The sequence below is a fragment of the Bos indicus genome, chromosome 11, assembly GCF_029378745.1.
Source record: "Bos indicus isolate NIAB-ARS_2022 breed Sahiwal x Tharparkar chromosome 11, NIAB-ARS_B.indTharparkar_mat_pri_1.0, whole genome shotgun sequence".
Taxonomy (NCBI): Eukaryota; Metazoa; Chordata; class Mammalia; order Artiodactyla; family Bovidae; genus Bos; species Bos indicus.
In genome coordinates, this window is record NC_091770.1 from 73,683,604 (window position 1) to 73,704,557 (window position 20,954).

The 20,954-nt window shown below is 40.9% G+C and overlaps 1 protein-coding gene and 1 long non-coding RNA gene across 11 annotated transcripts in view; one reads left to right on the plus strand and one right to left on the minus strand.

The window, feature by feature from the left end:
- The window catches only part of DTNB (dystrobrevin beta), a 241,798-nt gene that overhangs the window by 167,381 nt on the left and 53,463 nt on the right, over window positions 1-20,954 (plus strand). For 6 of the 10 annotated variants that reach the window (XM_070799007.1, XM_070799015.1, XM_070799010.1 and 3 more), the window contains exons 11-12: window positions 14,493-14,582; window positions 18,488-18,575. In XM_070799007.1, coding sequence (XP_070655108.1) covers window positions 14,493-14,582; window positions 18,488-18,575 — 178 coding nt within the window. The remainder of the gene's footprint in view (window positions 1-14,492; window positions 14,583-18,487; window positions 18,576-20,954) is intronic. The other 4 variants (XM_070799008.1, XM_070799013.1, XM_070799009.1 and 1 more) reach the window with 1 other exon arrangement.
- On the minus strand, window positions 1,826-3,496 carry LOC109566323 (uncharacterized). Its single transcript, XR_002181780.2, has 3 exons — window positions 3,373-3,496; window positions 2,679-2,874; window positions 1,826-2,503 (listed from the first exon to the last, which is right to left on the minus strand). It is a non-coding gene; the product is annotated as an uncharacterized lncRNA (long non-coding RNA).

Genomic DNA, 20,954 nt, shown 5'->3' on the forward strand with positions numbered 1-20,954 from the left:
CATGAACTGTAGCCCGCCAGGCTCCTCTGTCCGTGGAATTTTCCAGACAAGAATTCTGGAGTGGGTTGCCATTCCCTACTCCAGGGAATCTTCCCCACCCAGGGATCAAACCCAGGTCTCCTATATTACAGGCAGATCCTTTATGATCTTAGCTAGCAGGAAAGTCCAGGTTTTATGTTTTAGCAACACCATTTATAAGGACTTCACTTCACCTGAGTTCTCCTCACTTACTAGTTTTGTCATCTGACTCCCTGAGGGCCCTAAGTGTGTGGTGACCAAGGGCACTGTGCATTTAGGGACCCACAGCTGAATGCAGTTGCTAGAGTCTGTTGGAGGGAGTACATTTTTCTGGATGATACTTCATTGCTTGAGCAGGCTGAAAGAAGGGAGTTGGAGTAATAATCATCACAGCTCCTCTCTAGAAGGACTGCTACCCTTAAGCTTGATGTTGCTGCATAAAGCCCCAGCTCAATAGTCAGCGGCCAGCTGCCATTGTCAGTCACAAAATATCTACGATTTCTGAAAGTTGTTTCAGATGATACTGTATAACCTGGGTGAATATTTTAAAGTCAGCAGTTCAGCTAGCATCTCTTTCTGGGTAGGCTTCGTCAGTGCTAGCGGTGGTAGTCACAGACTCTCCAGGGGCTGACCAGCAGACCAAGCGAGGCCAAAGCCCTAAGAGACTGGAGCAAAGGCAGAGCTCTGTGACTTAGCATGAAGAGTAGTTGTTAGAGAGGCTGCGTGGGAACAAGATGCCCCTGTCCAGCAATATTGTCCTTAGAACTTTAGGAGATTTCATTTCTATTCAGAATGAAATGATGATATAACATCCAGACATTAATTGCATAACTCATAGATCTGGCTCTTCCTGGCCCCAGTTACTAACCCGTATAAATTTCAGATAGTACCCTATTTACTTCCTTGAGGACTCATCCGTGTTTGTTTTCTCCTCTGAATGTCGTCAGACCTGTGTCTCCAGAGTCTGAGAAAAGCCAGGAGCCTGACACGTCATCCCAGTCATAGATCCTTCCTCTGCCAGGGCAAAGAATCCTCGGGGGGCATAAGGCTACTCTCCAGAATGAGGTTTTCTTTAGAACTCAGCATAAGACGTAAGTCACTGAGTCAAATAAGAATACACACAGTATCAAAATCGCCCCAGGAAAAAATTAAGAGTTCCAATTTCTACCTTTCTGATAGGCCATGCATATAAAAATAGTCACAGCCCCAGTGGTGAAAAAATATTTGATTAGCTCAGGAAAAGATGGTCTCAAATGTAATGGTTACTTTTTACAGAAGAAAACCTTATAAAGGGCTGAGATGCTGACAATCATGTGAGAAACTGTAAATTATGTACCTGAAAGGTTCCCCTCTAGGGATTTGCCCTCCAAATATTCTTCTAATATTCTCATATTGACATGTTTATAGTTGAAAAGAAATTTCGTCTTTGTCTGAGACTGAGTAGTTTCTAGAAATGTGCTTCTGTTAAAGAATCAGAACAGTATACTTAAAAACAAACAAACTTCCAGAACTTTAAAACAGACTTAAATTGCCCCTCTGCTAGTTAATTTCCTCTGAGGCTTGCTTCTACCCGTCTATTTCCCCAAGGTTCAGAATGTGATTACATTATTACGGTCTGCACTATTGTACTATTTTAAGTCATACCTTATATTCAAACCAATATGAAAAATGATGCTGATATTTTTAATGTATTCTAAAGCTTTGCCTTTAATTATTTATACACATAAAAATGTTTACAATTCTGTGGGCACTTCATATAACTTTGACATCAACAAAAACCTCCAGGATGAAACTTTTGACTTTGTGCATTTGTTTGGTACAGTAGTTTTAACTCTTTTAACTTCAAGTATTAAAATCTAAAAAAGCACAAACCGAGTTAAGCCAGATGAAAACATTGTAAAAGTCTTGTGTACAACCTTGTACGGACTTCCCTGGTGGTCCGGGGATTGAGGGTCCATCTTCTAATGCAGGGGATGCAGATTTGACCTCTGATCGGGGAACTAAGATCCCACATGCCGTGGGGCATCTGAGCCTGCATACAGCAAACAGAGTAGCCCTCATACTGCAGCTGGAGAAGCCCCTGGAATGCGCTGCAACAAAGACCAGCACAGCCCAACAAAAAGAAGAAAGGGAAGAGCAGAAGCTGAACTGCCACCGAGACGTCCACCTTTGGCTTCTCCATCTCTTGGCTCCTCTCAGAGGGCAGTCTTCATTCCCTCCTCCTATAGAACAGCCACTGCTCAAGGTGCCAGTGGCTTCCAACTCACATCCTCAGCCTTGTCACTCGAGAGGTTGTGCCTTTCTTCTTTCAGATTAGGAGACTCCAGGAAAGGATTCTTGTTGTCCTGGATGGCATTACTGCCTATCCTCGTGTGTGTGTGTGTGTGTGAGAGAGAGGGAGCCAAACTCTCAGACCTGTATCAGGAGAATTGAGGGAGGAGCATTTCCCCTAAAGAAGGTTGTACTGTCAAGAGCAGCAGAGATCCTGTAAATAGAAAAATACCAGAGGTTGTTGGCAGAGTGCTGTTTTGCTGCCCAGCACAGAGAGGTGTGCAGAGGTGTGCACATGTGCACGCGCGCACACACACACACACACTTCCCTCCCCACGAGCTTTTCTTCCTGACACAGTGCAGCAATATGACTATGAGTGCACACTCACCTTTCCTGGAGGTCTTATCCACCTCCTGCAGACAGCATGGGGTCCCGGATATCTGGGTAACGTCCATTCATCAGGATCAGCTCTTTTGTGATTCATTAACCTAGTCTACCGTGACCGAATGAGAAGTTTTAAGAACGCTCACATCTTTACAACTCACAGCTACAACTGCAACTCACAAGTCTGTAACAGCAGATATCTGAAAATAGGATAATTGTAATTTAGAGAAGCGGGGGAGGGGGGGAGGGGGGAGGAAAGTCACAGGAAATAGGACATATTAAGCCATATCTGCCCATTTCCTCCTGAAACACCATGAAAATGACAGTCAAGAGATTTTTTTTTTTTTAGTAGAAGCCCACAACAACAGAGAAAAATGGGCGAGGAAACAATAGCAAGAACATTTTGGAAGCAGCAAAGCAGATGGCTGAATGGTAACTGATTTTTCCAGACTGGAGAGAACTAAAACCTAAGCCAACTGAGAAACCCAGAGGAAAGCCCACCCGGGAATGGGAAGGCTCTGTGGGGGGGAAATACAGAATGATGGCTCATAGTCTGTGTAAGAAGCACTTACAGCCTCAGAATGTCTACATAACTGGGCACCTGCCCCTGCCCTACCCTGCCAGAGCTGAGATTTATGCCTGTGGTTTCTGGAACAATACAACCCCCATAAAAACCCAACTTGTCCTGATCATCTCACCTTGGTGGGCTGAGGCTACTGGCTTCCAGACAACGTGTCTCTGTCTCTTGGAACATCATATTAAAGACTTCAGGAAAGCCCCACTGTGTCCTGTTACTCCTCTCAAAGTGCTTAGGGCTCCAGCCAGAGGGGCACAAGATCCAAGTCCTAGGATCCCAGAGATTACAGTTTAACCAGTGGCTTTGCTCTGTAGCCATGTAGCAAAGATTGACGTATTCCCTCCCTGGATGGAGAGTTTTGCTACCATTGACACTTCTTGACTCAGCTAGTTCCAATCAGCGTTACACCCCACTCCCAGTATTAGTTTCTATTTTAGTCATAATTCTTGGCTACAAATAATAGAAGGTCAGTTTGAATTGGCTTAGGGAAAACAAGAAGATTTTTTTGTTTTTGTAACCAGGCTGTGGGCAGAGCAGGGGGTAGTGGCTGGGCCCCTGGGCGGACAGAGCAAGGGGAACTCTAACTGCTGTAGGTGTTTCCCCCACCCATCACCTCCTCGCTCCTCTCTACTGCACATCTGCTCCTTCTTCCCTAATGTAACTATCATTCCACGCAGCAGGGAACAAAGCCAGGAGACCCATGTGTTCACATTTCGTAACCTCATTGCTCTAGGTGGATCCAGTTTGAAAACTTTCAATGGAAGTTACATTGGATCCATCTTGGGTCGTGTTACCCACCCCGGTGTTTTCTGTTCAGTGGCCCCACCTAGAATAACATGGTTGAATGGGTAGGGGTCAATTCACAAACAAGGGTGAGTCTACTTCCCTGGAGAAGGTGGGGCTGCTGAGGAGACATGTCACTATAAACTTCTTTCTCAGGTGGTTTCTGAAAGAAGTACACGTGAAAGCATATTACATCACACCTCCACGTGCATGGATTTCTTTCAGGAGACCTTTGTTCCCTTACCCCCTTAATTTTTCTCAAGGGTTAAATAATTCTTGCTATTCTGTTCAGTTTATGGAGATGATTGCGTGGGACATAACACCCCCTTTGAGTGGTGAACAGGTAAATACAAGAGCCACAGATCCTGAGTAAGTCACCAGTTGCAAGGGACCTTAAATAAGGGCAAGATTTTATCGGAGCCTTTTTACTTTAATCCATACTTCACAAGAAGGAGAAGCAGTTTTTAAAGGCCAGGAGGTGCCACAGTTTAAGTACTACTTCTGAGCTATAGAAACGTGACCAAGTTAAGAGGTGAGTTGTCCTATATGGGTTTTAAAATGGCTTTCTGACTGGGCGGCAAGATAAAGAGCTTATCTTGTTATCTACAGAAGGCAGTGGAGTGACAGAAGCCACAGAACGCTGCCTTTTCAGACTGAAAACAAAAGAGATGTGGGGAAACTGAGAAGAGAGACAAAATGAAATTGGTCAAGGCAGATACTGTGCATGTGTGGACTCGGGCCACTGATTCTCTCTTTCTGTGAAATGAGAAAAATAGAGTTTGGTGGAAAGCAAAAACTAATGAGGTTTTCAGCAGCGCCCTGAAACAGCTACCTTGTATGAATTCTTTGTGACAACCTCTCCAAGGCAACTCAGCAATTATTTTTTCTCCAATTTTTTTTTTTTTCCTTGAAAGACAGAAAAGCAGAGTAATTGAAAATTAACACATAATCTTATGGAACTGCAGAGTTGGCACATTTCCAGAGTCTGTCTGATGGCCTGGGCAGCCTGCCAGTTTTCAGTGGCTTCTGGGTTGGGATTAAATTCCATTTCCATTCAAGCATTTAAGGTAAACCCTTCAGCAGTTCTAACTCAGGTTAGTACAGATTAAAAGCTTGAGTATTTCCAACTCCATACTTCCAAACTTTGATATGAATAGTTTCCTCCTCTCGTTGGACTGAGGCTTGAGATCCAGAATGTGAGCAAGAATTGCATCCATGATGGACTGTCAGCAGAGCAGAGGGGAAGAAGGAGCAGGTCTGGGGGAGAAATCGTGAGTTGAGTGTCCCCACATTTCGATTGAGATGCTTGAGGGATCTTGGGCTTGAAGACGGGCTTGCTACATTTTGAATGTGGGGGTGCTGAGGAAGGGAGTGGTTGGTTTTCTTTCTGGTTTGAGCTAGGTACCTTTGGTCAAAACACAGAAGGAAGATTTTGGGAGGAAGTTAGCAAGGTTATGTGAGTTAGAGGAGCCTGGGGGACGTCAGGGAACCACACCATTGCATGAATTCTTGAGATCTGACAAATGGCCAGTAGAACATATACACAGTCAGTCTCTCTCTCTCTCACACACACACACATTTTTACATATGCTTTGGAGGCTGTTGCCTTGGATACCTCATGACTGTCCCTGCTGCTAAGAAGCTGACTAGGTGCAGCACATTGCTTTCTAATAAGATGCTATTAAGATGCTCCATGAGCTTGCACACACGACGGAAACTCCTATAGTGATGCTCAAATTCCTGTGCTGGTCTGGCTTAGACGGACTTGGTTTTTCATCCCCATCAAACTATTAAAATGTTTCAATTTCTTTTAATAAGCAGACACTTAAAACAAATCAGTGCTGTAGTATAAGGTCTTAACCTTTTTCCTGGATCTCATTAGGAAAACTCTAGTCTGCTCCCCACCAATCCAATCTCGTTTTTGCGACCAAAGGGATTTTTCTGAAGTACAGGTCTGAGTATGTTATGCTCCTGGATAAAAATCTTCAGTGGCTCTTCCCTTCTGCAGTGCTGTCCAAAAGCATGGAAATGTTCTGTGCTAACCCGTCTGGTAGCCATTAGTCATGTGTGGGTACTGTACACTTGAAATATGACTGATGCAACACAGTGAATTTTTAATTTTACTTAAATTAATTTGAATTTAAACAGCCACAGGTGGCTAGTGGCAGTGCAGTTCTGCAAGATGCAAGACACATTCTTCATTTCTGAGCTGACCCTCGCCATCCTCTGCAGCCATACCTATTCCATGGTTTCTACTTGGCATTTACTCTCAGAGTTACTTAATCACTCACAGTTCCCCAAGCAGGTCGGCGCATATGCTGCTCTGCCTTGGTGCCTCCCATCCTTTTTCCTGTTATTTCCTTCTCTTTGTCATCTAATTCTGCCTTCTCAACTTAGCTTCACCACCTCCAGGAAGCCTTCCCTAGTACCCTAAAGCTAGATGAAGTGTTCGTCTTCTATGATCTGTAGCATCTTGTACATATCATAGAATTGTTATTAGCCATTTGTTTCATGCTTTTCAAGACCCTTAGCTCCTTGAAGGCAAAAATCCACCAGGCTTGATCCAGAAACTTACTCCTTTTCTCAAATCTTGCTGCTGCTTGCCCCTTGATCAGCATTTCTGCTAGGAAAGGGGTTTTCTTCATCAGTTATTTCAAGCACGTAGCATCGTATAGCAATGCCTGCTTGTTTCACTGAGGGCTGAGAGATAAAGGACAGGGATTATACTGGAATATCCGGTTCTGATGCAGTACACTCCTGCTGGCCCCTCTTGGTTAGCTGTAACTTCCACTCTTTATCAGTGAGAAACCTGGCTCCCGTCAGTCACCATCCGTTTACATATTTGGTCGGTGGCTGATAGTGTGCATAGCAGTTTCAGAATTGCTGATTTATTTTTTAAACAGATGATTGTTAAGTCATATATTATACAACTCATCCATTTAACACATACCATTTAGTGGTTTTTAGTATATTCACAGAGTTGTAAAACCATTACCACGATAGATTTGAGAACATTTTCATCACCTCCCCAAACTGATTTGTTACTAAAAAAAATCTCTGCAGTGTGGAGACTCGACTGTAGAGAACTAGAGTGGAAGAAAAGAAAACAGTCACGAGGCTCTTGGAGTAGACCAAGTGGCCCTGGGGGAGGACTTCCAGACGAGAGTATGGCAGCAGTAGGCGTGGCAGGAGTGGCTGGTTTGGGGATCTGTTCTGAAAGTAGAGCCAGCAGGACCTGGTTAAGAGATTAGATGGGCAACAGGAGGAAAAGAGAAATCAAGAAGACTTCTCAGCTTTGGGGCTTGTTGACTGGGTGAATGAGAATGCCGTTTATTAAACCAGCCAGTTGCGGGGAGTGGCAGGTGAACAAGGAACGTGTGGAGAATTGAGCTGTATTTTGAACATGTTGGGCTTGAGATGCCTGTTAGGCAGGCAAGGGCAGATGCTGAACGGGCATCAAAGTTACATGATTCTGGAGCTCTGGGGAGAGGTCAGGGCTGGAGTACGAAGCTGAGAAGATTACAGGTAATGCCTTTTATGGAAGATTGTTCTAAGAACAAACAGAAGATCTGTAAAAGTCTCTGATGGGTCACAGTACTTTGTTGGTAGTAACTGCTATGTTATGGTATTTAATCCTCCCAACACTCTCTAAAGTAAATATTTCATGAGGTAGATTTTGTATTATTGTGATTTTACAAATGAGAAGACTAAGACATAGAGAGGTTAATGTCCAAGCTCACATGGCTAACAAGTGTCAGAGTTTGGATTAAACCCAGGACTGCCTGACTCCTGTGCCCGAGTTCTCGGTTGCTATGCTCTGCTGCCTTTTACTTAGTAAATAATTCTGCTACCAGGGGTGCACACTGGCTCTAGCATGCTTGCTTGTAGTGTCTCTGACCTTGTCCCACCCCTGCTTACCCTTCATCCCAGCCACCCACCCCCTCACCACCCCCACCCACCATCAGATCCCTTCCCCATGCTACCTTGCCCATGGGTGTGTTCTTAACCTGGGCCAAAGGCGCCCTCTCTTGCTAACACTGGAGATTCTTGCTAACACTATGAGACTGTCACCTAGGATCCCAAGCCTCTGTTGTTTTGGAGAGCCATTCTCGTACTGCAGTGTGCAGCTGGAGCCCTGGAAGCTTGTTTCAAATGCATATTCCCAGGCCTCGTTCCCAGGTAATTTGATTCAGTAGAAGCTTGAGGGTTCTAAAGGAAGAAGTCTGGGGAAATGTGTTTTTAGAAATGCTGCCTTTGACCCTGCAGTCCCATCAGGACCTTCTGTCCCCAACTATGCTCATTATTACCATTGGTTTAGAGCTGGGAGATGCCTTATGAGGGAAAGAACTCTCTTTAGGTACCTGGGGAGAAATGTATTCATCTCATGGTCACTTCTCTTTTTAACTTTGGTTCATTTTAATCACCCTTGTCTTTGCTGGTCTCCCTAATTGGGTAAAATTCTACTATTACTTCCTCTCATAGGAGAACAGTGTCCTTATCGTCATAACACTCATTACACTTGGAGTTTTCCTTATTTGTGTGATCATCTCTTTTCTACTTGACTATTGCTCTCTTGATGTTAACAGTCAAGGAGAAAAATCCACGTCTGGGTTTTGCTCATGTCCTCCTGTCCTGGCACAGTGCTGACTCTAGTCAGTGCTCCAAACATTGACTCACATGCCCAATCTCCATCAGAAGTGCCATTCAAACTATTGTGTACTCAGGCGTGCAAATCACCTACTTTTATGGATTGAATTAACTTTTGATAGCTTAGAAATAGAACAGTTATTTTCATTATTTTATTTGTTATAGGATTCCAAAATATTCCAAAGGATTGACTTTGTTTTAGAAAAACAGAGTTCTAAAGCAAAATCTGTTTGTAAGTTGGGATTGTATATATGTTGCATATACACATTGCAGCACATTCAATGCATGTATGCATAATCAAAAAAGAAAGGGTTTATCAAAAAGTAAATCTGAAAAACAGGTACATTTTTGAATGTGAGTAGAATGACATAACACCCATTGTTGTTCAGTTGCTAAGTCCTGTCTGACTCTTTGCAGCCCTATTGATTGCAGCACGCCAGGCTCCTCTGTTCTCCACTATCTCCTGGAGTTTGCTCAAATTCATGTCTATTGAGTCGGTGATGCCATCTCACCATCTCAAACTCTGTCGTTCCCTTCTCCTTCTGCCTTCAGTCTTTCCAAGCATCAGGGTCTTTTCCAATGAGTTGGCTCTTCATATCAAGTGGCCAAAGTATTGGAGCTTCAGCTTTAGCATCAGTCCTTCCAATAAATATTCAAGGTTGATTTCCTTTAGGATTGACTGTTTTGATCTCCTTGCAGTCCAAGAGACTCTCAAGAGTCTGCCCCAAACAAAATTGTCAAAAGATTCATGGGCATTTAAGTTCCTCATTTGCCATAAGCAGCTACTGTTAATGCTTTTCGTTTTGGCCTAGATCCCTAATCATCTGGCAAACAACACTCGTTCTGAATAGCAGTCTTCGTATCATCCTAAAATGGAGTTTAATGGACTGTTGCTTCTAGAGTAAACGTCTCCAGTTTCTGTTCTGCCATTTCCTTTGGAACACATCATGGTCAGATTTTCATGCCCGTTACTCTGCCAAAACTACTTTTGTCAAGGGGACCAGAGACTTCCCACATGCTAAATCCAGTGGTGAATTCTCAGGACTTCCGGGCTTGACCTGTCAGTGGCATTTGATGTAGATGATTGCTGCCTTGTACTTGAAACACTTTCTGTGCTTGCCTGTAGATACTATGCTTTCTGGCTTTTCTCCTATTCCTTCTCTGCCTCCTTTGCTGATTTTTCCATACCTCTTTGACCTATAAATGTTAGCATACCAGAGGGACCACTTCTCTTTTCTGTCTGTACTCAACTCACTGTAGGTGATCCCATCCATACTCATGACTTTCGATAAAATCTGCATACTAGTTACTGTAAAACTTCTTTTTCTGACTGAGACTTTTTCCTTGAACTTTCACCTTTTCCCTCACACATCTTCCTCCTAATCAATACCTTCACTTGGGTATTTAATATATATTTCATAACTAGCATGTTTTAAACTCAGTTCTATATCTTCTCCCACCAAATCTGCTTCTCCCATATTCTTCCCCATCTCTGTGAATGGCAGTCCCATTTTCTTAGTTGCTTGGTCAGAATCGTTAATTTTTCTCCCATCTAAACTGTCAGGTTATTAAATCTATCCAAAATCACTGTCAAAGTCTATCTAATATCTTGTTATTTATTATCACTTCTACAGCTACTATTTCCTAGCCACTCTTGTCTCTCATCTGGAATGTCAAGATGCCTTCTAATTGACTGCTTATTCCCCCTGCTCTCTGGCACTTTATCCTTCCTGTAGCAAATGATCCTATTAAAATACAAGTTACACCTCACTTCTGCTCAAAACTTTCCAGTAAATTCTAATTTCAGAGTAAAAGCTAAAGCTTTTGTCCTGGTATGCAGGATTATATAACCTACTTCTTAATCTGTCTGCCATAAAGACCCAGCTTTGTTTTGAATTCTAGTTTGAAGTGAACTGATACTTTACAAAGATATGATAAAAATAAGTTACTACAGAAAGAACCTCCACTCTGGTCATGGTGGACTAACTGGTATCAAATTAGCTCTCTCACTATAAACCACTGGAAAACTGGTCTGAATGTAAAAACAACAGTTTTCAGGAATTAGACAGTAAGTAGCGTAGGACTGATTCCTGAGATGGAAAACAAGTGAGATAGCCCCATGATTGCCCAGACTTTCTGCAGGAATGCATTTGCCAAACACCAGTGCAGGATATAAGCAGAGCAAGGTGGTCTTGCTGAGAATGAGAAAGTAGAGATTGGAGTCAGGGAGCAAAATTTGCTGAGCAAAACACCAGAGAGGAATACATGTGCAGAGAAAGAGCTCCATAAATCTGAAGAGAGATCCCTTGAGTCTTCAGCTAAAAACTAAGCTGTATTTGCATGTAATGAGATTTCACATGATCTGAGAGAGAACAACCCCTGGGGATTTGAAAGTGGAACAACTACCTGAGCTCACACTGTTGAGTTCTAACCAACATATATAGTTTGAGTTCTAACCAACCAGAGTAAAGAGACAAGATTGAATGCTTGAGGCACTCAGTAAAGACCCCAGAAGGACCACATCTTAGGAGTGGGTCAAATTAGCCCTAAATAAAGTTACTCTAGATCTGCACTAACGAAGCTTCAACACAAGCCTCAAAAGGATCAAGCTGTTCACAAGGAAATTGACTGCCATTCTTAAGAGGAAGACAACAAAATCCAGACATTCAGCAACATAATACTGCGCATTTGCACCATTCAGTGGAAAATTAGAAGACATAGGAAGAGGCAGGAAAGTATGACATGTAACCAGGAGACAATTAGTCAACATAACAGAGCCAGAAATAACCCATGTGATGCAGCTAACACACATGGACTTTGAAGCATCCATGATAAGTATCGAAAGTATAAACGAGGAACTTCCGTGGTTGTGCAGTGGTTAAGACTCCGTGCTCCCAGTGCAGGGTGCCAGGGTTCCATCCCTGGTCAAGGAACCAGATCCCACATGCCACAACTGAGAAAAAAAAAAAAGATCCTCCGTGCTGCGTCTAAAGGTCCCACATGCTATAGTGAAGAGTAAAGATCCTGAGTGCCAGAACTAAGACCTGGTGCAGCCAAGTAGTAAATATTTTTAAAATATATTTATAAAAGAAAATATCAACATAATGTGGAGAAAATGTGAGAAATAAAAAAGAACCTAGTATAAATGTGATTGGAATTTTTTGCATGTATAGTCTACTTCCATTAAAACCTTTAAAATAAAAAAATTAGAGCTTACAGGGTTGAAAGCGATTATACTGAAAAATTCAGTGAATGGACTTAACAGTAGGTCAGAAATTACAAAATGAAAGTTCACTGAACTTAAAGACAAAGCAATACAAACTATCTAAAATGAAGCAGAGAGAAAAACATTTGAAAAACAGAGCCTCAGTGACCTTTGGGACAATGTCAAACAGTGTAACAGAAGGGGAGGAAAATAATTATTCATGGAAATAATTTTTTCCAAATTTCTGAATAAATTTTTACATATTTAATGAAAACTACAAACACACAGATACAAGATGATCAACAAACTAAGCAGAATGAACACAGAAAAACATAGCAACACACATCACAATCAAATTGCAAAAAAAGAAAAAAAACGCAGTGATAAAGAGAAGACATTAAAAGCAGCTAGAGAAAAAAAGACATGTTACATATGGGAACAAGGGTAAAATTTTCCAATGAGTTCTCAATGAAAATAATGCAAGTTAGAAAATAGAATGATATCTGAAAGTGGTGAAAGAACTGAGTTTTATTCTAAAATATAGAAATTTCCTAGCTTTATCCACTGAAAAACCTAGAAGTGGTGACAACCCAAGAACAGTGAGCACTCTAGTAACCTGACTGTGGCTTCTGAATGCTCTTTCTCAGTAAAAGGGACCTGAGACCCTTGGAAGAAAGGTTGATTCTAAGTGTGGAGCAGGACATATACAAGATGAGACTGAGGCATCTTACTGTACAAACAGGGAAGCTAATAAGCTCTAGTGAAGCCTGCTTCCTGGGGTTCCCACTGGCCAAAGTTAGGACGATTTGAATACCATTGTAACGGATTGAAGCACATCAGATACACCAAAGTCTGTGAGTTTATAATGATATTAAGACAAACAAAAACCCTCCTAAGGCACTAGCTCATTTTTCTGTTGCTGTTAAATAAGAAATATTAACCATTGGTTTTACCTGTCCTGAATGAGCAGTATTTTACAGTAAGCAAATAGAAGAAATGAATAAACGTGCAAAAGATGATAAAACTAGAAAGTCAACCTTTTGTAACCCCTCATGAAATACTGTATCTAGGCAGGGATCATTTTAAATGCTAAAATTATTAGGTGAAAAGTTGATGGGCATGTTTGTAATAGAGAGATGTAACCAGTAGTATCTGAATCCACTGATTGGTATTTCCATTCCATTCCATTCCATTACGTACCTTCTGTTTGATTTATAAGTACATCATATTATATATGATGGAGTCTAGCCCTGTCTCAATAACAAAACAAAAGCAAAAACTTTAGTCCAGCATCTAGATCTGACCCACAGAGGCTAGAGAAACAAGTTTAATGATGCCTCCAAAATGTAGGATATGCAGCAAGGTAACCTGTTTTCTTCATAAGTAGATGATGGGGAAGAAACAGGGAAAAGGAAGAACTGTTACAGATTAAGAACAGAAACATATAATCAAATCCCAACATAAACAAAAACAAAAAACATATCAACCAAATGCAAAGTGTGGACCATGTTTAAATCTTGACTTTAACTGTAAAAGGATATTTTTTAGGAAATGGACTAAGATATTCAAGAATTTTTGTTAATTTTTTCAGATGTGATAATGGTGTCGAGGTTGTATAAATTTTTTCTCTGATGTACAGACTCAAGTATTTGCAGGCGAAATAATAAATTGGTGTTACTCTAGCCATGCCCTCCTGCACAAAATGTTGGAAAAAGGAAGAATAAATGAAATAAGTTGACGGTGTTGATCTTTGTTGAACTTTAGTGACGGGTCCATGAAGTGTGCGTGCTCAGTCACTTAGTTGAGTCCAACTCTGCAACCCTGTGGACTGTAGCCCGCCAGGCTCCCCCGTCCACGGATTTTCCAGGCAAGAATACTGGAGTGAGTTGCCATGTCAAATGGTAGTCATTAAATAACTTTTTCTACTTTGTGCATATTTTAATACTTCTCTAGTGAAAAGTTAAAAAAAAAGAGAAAATCATGTGCTTAAGGACTTTCCAAATATCTGTAAGAGAAAGCCTCACTCAGATTGTATGCAACATTGTCCATTAAATACAATTCTAACAAGTTTTATATAAGTATCAGTTATGGGAGAAAATAGAATGATGCTAAAGGCAGTATCCTTGTAGAAATAAAAAGGTTTAATTGGTAACATGAAGTAACTGAAAACTCTGACAGGTAGACAGAAGCCACAGGAGAATTAAGGGGCCACTCAGTGATTAAATGGACCCACTCTGCCTCAGTTTTCCTGCCAGAGGGCATTCCCTACAAGATGTATCCATCACAGAGCCCAGAACCTGGGCAAGCCTGGTGGGTAAGGCTCCTCGGTGGCCCCCACACTGGTTTCTCCTTCTCACGGGCTGTAGTAGCAGCCCGCCTACCAAAGCGGTTTTCAAAGGGGTTGCTTTTGTTGAAGGGATTAATGAGATGTATTCCCTATGGTCTAACACCATATTCCGTTATGCCTTGTGGTTTTTCATTGTTTTCCTTATCATGATTTTTTTTGTTCTATTTTTCTTTGACGTTTGCCCATTTTAATCCATGTTCTTTTCTCGCTCTGTTTGTGTTTGTGTCACGCTTGCTGTCTTTGCCTCCGTTGTTCCTAGGTTACAGTATAGCCAGGATATACCCAGTCACTTGGCTGACGAGCATGCGCTGATAGCCTCCTATGTGGCCCGTCTGCAGCACTGTGCACGGTCAGTGGGAGAGCAGCAGCAGGCGGGTGGCCAGGGGCTGATCGGAGGGAGGGAGAGCTCTGTTACCCGGGGCTGCCAGCTGGAAAATACTCTGCATGTGGGGTTTTTCTTGAGAAGCTACCAGCTATGTTTGGCAGGGTTTAAATAATTGCTAAAGCATTAGCTTCTAAAAGAGAAGGAGCCTTGCCAAGCCTGGGCACTTACCTAAACACAGAGTCAGAAATTCTTCCTTAAAGTGAAGTGCCCTTCCTTCCTTCCTTCAGACTACACTTAAAAGGGTGTAAACCTCAGAGATGTGCAGTCCCAAAGCCGTGTATTCACAGAGGTATTTGATACAACCTCTTCCTGTTTATTCTTGCCTAAATAATGGAATCTTTCAATCCATGTTCAAAGTCTAGGGTTGATCAGCACACCTTGTCTAACGTTGGAGGCTTTGACACCATCACCTTGTTACATCTTTATGTGTTGCATCATCATCCATTCCCCCAAAATCTTATCATTGTTGATGATTTAAACCAGTGATTTTCAACTGTGGTATTGAGTCATTGTCACCTGAGAGACTTTTACCAAACCATATATACCTCCTCATATTATAATAATTATAGGTATTATAATTAACTAGAAACTACTGTTGATATGGGAATATGTCTGATCCCTCAGAGGGTTATGGTGGAAAAACATCTGATAACCACTAACTCTAGCAAAGTTAACCCTTTAAAAGAGTTACTAGCAGACAAAATGCCATTGCATTCAGGTAGACCCAAAGTCACCTATCCATTCCATGCCCACCCCTGCCACCATTCTGCAAGGAGAATGGCAGGTAAAGTTTAAATGATCTAAAGCCATCCCTCCCCTTTATATAGCAGCAGAGAAGAGTCTCTGTGCCAAATAGCCTGAGATTCTTACTCTGAGAGAGAAAACTAATTTATAAACTTAAACACATGGGAGAGGCTAGAGACTTAAATTTTGATCATAGCTTTGCCCTTAACATGCCTTGGCTCCACAGGAAGCGCTTATTCCCTGTGATAGCAGAAAAATAAATTAATAGTCAATTTTAAAATATGTATAATTGAAAAGGACTGTTTTAAGTATTATACTTTACAGCACTTTGCGTAGTTTTCCCAGTATGACCAAATGGTGTTTATTACTTTCAAGCATTTACCTGTCTCTAAAGCATTAGATTATAGGGTTCTCCTATCTCCCAGCTATAATTAATAAGCTTATTCTGTGGAGGGGAAGGCCTACAAATTGTGCATTGTATCATAGAGAGATGATTTCTGAGCACTCTGTCCCAGTCCCTTGATCTCTGGGAAGAGACTTGTCTCACCCTGGCAGGACAACTTATTTAGTATCAGTAAGGGCAGTTGTCCAAGTGATTAAAAGTTTCCATGGTGAATACAGCAGCAGAATATTTGACAGACACTGCTACCTGATATTTCAGCCCAGGAAGATGTATGCTAGGTTTAGCTGAGACCCTCAAGTCTCATGGCTTAGAGATGAGGCTCCCTGAGTGAGAATTGATGGCCAGGAGCCCTGGAAGAACATGAGGATTGGGTGAGTACTGCATCTCTTCTTGATTCATAGTCGAAGGAACTGAGCTTTGTACAGAAATTTCCAGGCTAACTATTGATAATTCTGAATATTGAGATTTAAAATCAGCTGAAGTAGAAGAATAAGGAACCTTTTTAATTTCCTTTGTAGTTTTCATTGACCTTAAAACCTATCATCAACAGAAAGTTCTAGTTTCTGGCTGGAAAGCATGGCCAGTTAAAGCGACCATGTCTTCCACACTCAGGTAGGAATGACAGGTCAAATCAACCCTCCTAGGAGAGGGAATGTGATGGAGAAGGAGGACCTCTTTTGCAAAGAGGAACCTATTGTGTCACAGAGGACAGCCTCTGTAAGTCCCACTTCTTAGGCTGCTGTTCCCTCCATAACAGTATCTACTTGTTTGGGTAAATGTTTATTTTGTTGTTATTTAAAAGATAAACAGAGTCCTCTTGTTTCAGACAAACATAGGCATAAGTACTATAATTCAGCCCTGACCTTGGGGCCCTAACCCTAAAGTATTAAAGGCAACCATTGGTAGCATGTTGTTATTGCAAGATCATCTTTTGAGAAATGATTATATTAATATATGCTAGAGACTGACACTTGCACACCTAAAATTATATAGTGTTGAGAAGTGTCCTTGGCAGAAGACCATGACATTGACAGTGGCAGCACCTTAAAAAAAAAAATTCATCCTAGAGGAAAGACCAAGTGAAGCTTAGAGAGTTAGTCACAGAGATAGAAATACAGGATGGTAAAAAAAAAAAATCTAAGAAAAATATAGTTGACTTTGTATATGAAAAGTCCAGATCTCTATTGATTTACCTCCATCCTTCCCAGATTCTCTGCAGTAATTATAAAAAGGTCTTTAAATTTTTTTCATATTTCATATTTTGTCATACTGTTAAATTGCAATCAGGGGTTTGGAACTCCAGGAACCTGGAGCCAAAGTAGAAACAAGCCATGACAGTCATCTCTCGTCAGATAGTCATCATCATTATTGTTGTCTTAAAGCTTCTGTCAGAACTGAAACAAAGTAGAATTATATAGCCACAGTGCTGGTTAATCTAGAAGTGCCTTATATGGATAAGTAGCAGTTGACATCACACCCTAAATTAAAGATGTCAACCATAATCAGCAGAAGATTCTATATGAGCAGAACATATACACAGAACTAGCCTCCTGCTCAAGAATCCTTTTATCCAAGGTAGTGGAGAAGGCAATGGCAAGCCACTCCAGTACTCTTGCCTAGAAAATCCCATGGATGGCGGAGCCTGGTGGGCTACAGTCCATGGGGTCACCACGAGTCGGTCGCGACTGAGCGACTTCATTTTCACTTTTCACTTTAACGCAATGGAGAAGGAAATGGCAACCCACTCCAGTGTTCTTGCCTGGAGAATCCCAGGGATGGCAGAGCCTGGTGAGCTGCTGTCTATGGGGTCACACAGAGTCGGACACGACTGCAGCGACTTAGCAGCAGCAGCAGCAGCAGTGGCACTAAGGTAGTGGCGGAAAATGAGAGTGAAAGTCTCTCGGTCGTGTCCGACTCTTTGCGACCCTGTGGACTATACAGTCCATGGAATTCTCCAGGCCAGAATACTGGAATAGGTAGCCTTTCCCTTCTCCAGGGGATCTTTCCAACCCAGGGATCGAACCCAGGTTTCCTACATTACAGGCAGATTCTCTACCAGCTGAGCCACAAGGGAAGTCCCAAGAATACAGGCGTGGGTAGCCTACCTTAATGGAGTTTAAAATTTTTAGAATGCTGGAACTCTTGTTAAGAGTAACAGACTAAATTAATTCACTCAAGTTGGGGCTACAGTTATAGAACAAGCATGGTAAAAGAAGAGAAAGAACATTGGAGGGGAATGTTTGATACCATGGAATCTTCCCCCACTTTATCATATTGTGAGCCTGCCCTAGCTTAGGTTCCTCAGTTTTGCTCAGCCAATGTTAAGAGTACTTCCCCAGCCCTCTGTTTTTCGTGATGTTTTAGTTTTCTCTTGGTCTTTTTGAATTCAAGACCTATATCTAAATGTCATGAGGTTTTCTTAAAACAATCGATTGGAAATAGCTCCCTAGGCTTTATAGATGCCCTTTTTTCAGCCTTTGCATTCAAACAGAAGTGTCCCCTCTGAAGCTGTAGGAGCAACAGGGATATACTGCCCAAAAGAGATGTTATGCATGGCCTTGTCATTTCTCTAAATCCCTTTGGTCTCAGAAGACCATTAGTATCTATGATTCAGGTCCCCATTTCTTTTGTTACCATTCTTTTTCCATCTGTTCTTTCTGAGAGAGAAGCAAGAGTAGGGGTTGTTTAATAGATACCTGTTGAATTTTTATCTCCTTGGCAGTGTCCTGGACAGTCCTAGCCGACTGGACGAGGAGCACCGGCTTATAGCCCGCTATGCTGCCCGGCTGGCTGCAGAGGCAGGAAACATGGTAAGTAAATAGAGGATTACAGGAGAGTAGCAGAAATTTACATTATTTTAATATATAGATGGAAGGGGAATGGTAACCATGAAACTCTGGAGAGTAGATACCTCAGAGACAGGAGGCGGGAAACAGGTTTAAGGAAGGGATTGCAGTGGTCTTTAATTTTATCTATAATAACCACTTTTAAAAATCAATCAGTAAAAGAAAATCAAAGAACCAAAATTTGGTTCTTTAAAAAGATTGATAAAATTAATAAAGCCCCTAGAAATCCTGATCAAACAGAAAGGGAAAAGGATGTGGAAAAAAGAGAACCTTTATACACTGTTGGTGGGAATGTAAATTGGTGAAGACTGTGAAAAACAGTATGGAGGTTCCTTAAAAACTAAAAATAGAACTACCATGTGATCCAGCAATTCCACTCCTGGGTGTATATCTGGAAAATAACGAAAACACTAATTCAAAAAGATACATGTACCCCAGTGTTCATAGCAGCACTATCTACAATAGGCAAGGCATGAAAGCAAACCGAGTACCCATCAACAGATTATTGAATTAAGATGTGGTTCACACACACAAGCTGGAGTATTACTCAGCCATACAAAAGAATGAAATATTGCCATTTGCAGCAACATGGGCGGACCTAGAGAATATTATGCTTAGTGAAATGTCAGAGAAAAGCAGATTCTAGACAATATCACTTAAATGTGGAATCTAAAAAATAATACAATAAGTATATATGCAAAACAGAATCAGACTTGGGACTTCCCTGGTGATCCAATGGCTAAGACTCCATGCTCCCAGTGCAGAGGGCCTGGGTTCGATTCCCGGTCAGGGAACTAGATCTTCTGTGCTGCAGCTAAAGATCCCACATGCCCACCACTGACTTGGTGCAGCCCAATAAATAGATAGTTAAAAAACAAAATGGGGACAGACTCACAGACATAGAAAACAAACTTGTGGTTACCAAAGGGTAGGAGGGACAAGTTTTGGATATGGAATTAGCAAACTACTATACATAAAATAAATAAGCAACAAAGATTTACCATATAACACAAAGAATTATACCTATTATCTTGTAATAACCTTAATGGAATATAACCTGCAAAACCCTGAATCATTATACTATATACTTGAGACTAACACAATATTATAAATCAACAATACTTCAGTTTAAAAAATATATAAAAAGGGAAGAAAGAAAATGCAAATTACCAATATTAGGAGTGAAAGAAAGGACATCACTACAGAGCCTATAAACATTATAAGGATGGCAAGAATATTATGAATATCTTTGATATTATGAATAAACTTGATGACTAGGTGACAAATTTCTTGAAAGATACAAATTTACATAATTGACATAATAAATAGAAAATCTAAATAGTCATGCATCTGTTAAATTGAATTCATAGTTGACTTCAAAAACTCCAAGCCCAAATGTCTTAACTGTTGAATACTATCATATGTTTAAGGAAGAAATAATAACAATCTGGCACAAACTTTCAGAAAATAGAAAAAGAAGGAACACTTTCCAAGTCATTTTATCAGGTCACCATAACTTGAATCTAAAACAATACAAGGCCATTACAAGCCAAGTTCTGTCATATGCATAGATGCAAAAATCCTTAAGAAAATATTAGCAAATTGAATCCAGCAATAAATAGAAAGGATAATATTCCATGATCAAGTGAGATTTATCCTAGGAATGCAAATTTATTTAACACATGAAAATCAGCCAGTGTCATTCACCATATTAGTGATTTAAAGAAGAAAATTATAATACTTCAATAGATGCAGAAAAGGCATTTTAACAGTCAGCAAGACTATCTAAAATTCTTAGAGGGGTTACAGGAATCACAAACCATTGGGTCCAATATTGTCCTGGAGTTCTGGAGTGAGATTAGACTGGACAGGCAGGCCAAGATCTTACAGGACAGTACTCCACAGTGTATTGTATACTAATTTATGTTTACTGCTTCCTAGGGAAATAGTTATGAAAGCTGCCAATAGAGAGTTTTGCTTCATTTCTCTCTCAAAATGTAATTTATTCCTTTGGGTTTGTTTAGACTTCAAAATCTTTTCCTTGAGAATCTAATAAGTCATACATCTGACTCTAACATTCCAACTCTAAAGGTTAGGGAAATGGAACAGAATGGGGGGTAAAAGTCTTGGAAAAAGACTAGTTTTATTTGATTAGTCAAACCAGTCAGTCACAAATATTTATTATTTTAGAAATTAAAATTGACAAATAATTTTTTTGAGATGGAGTAGTGTTGTGGTTGGAGTTTTAAAATTAAATATACTTAATACCATTATACAGTCTTACTGACTTTAGTACTTTTTAAATTTTGTAAATAAAAGCTCCAAAGCCATTTGACCCTGAAA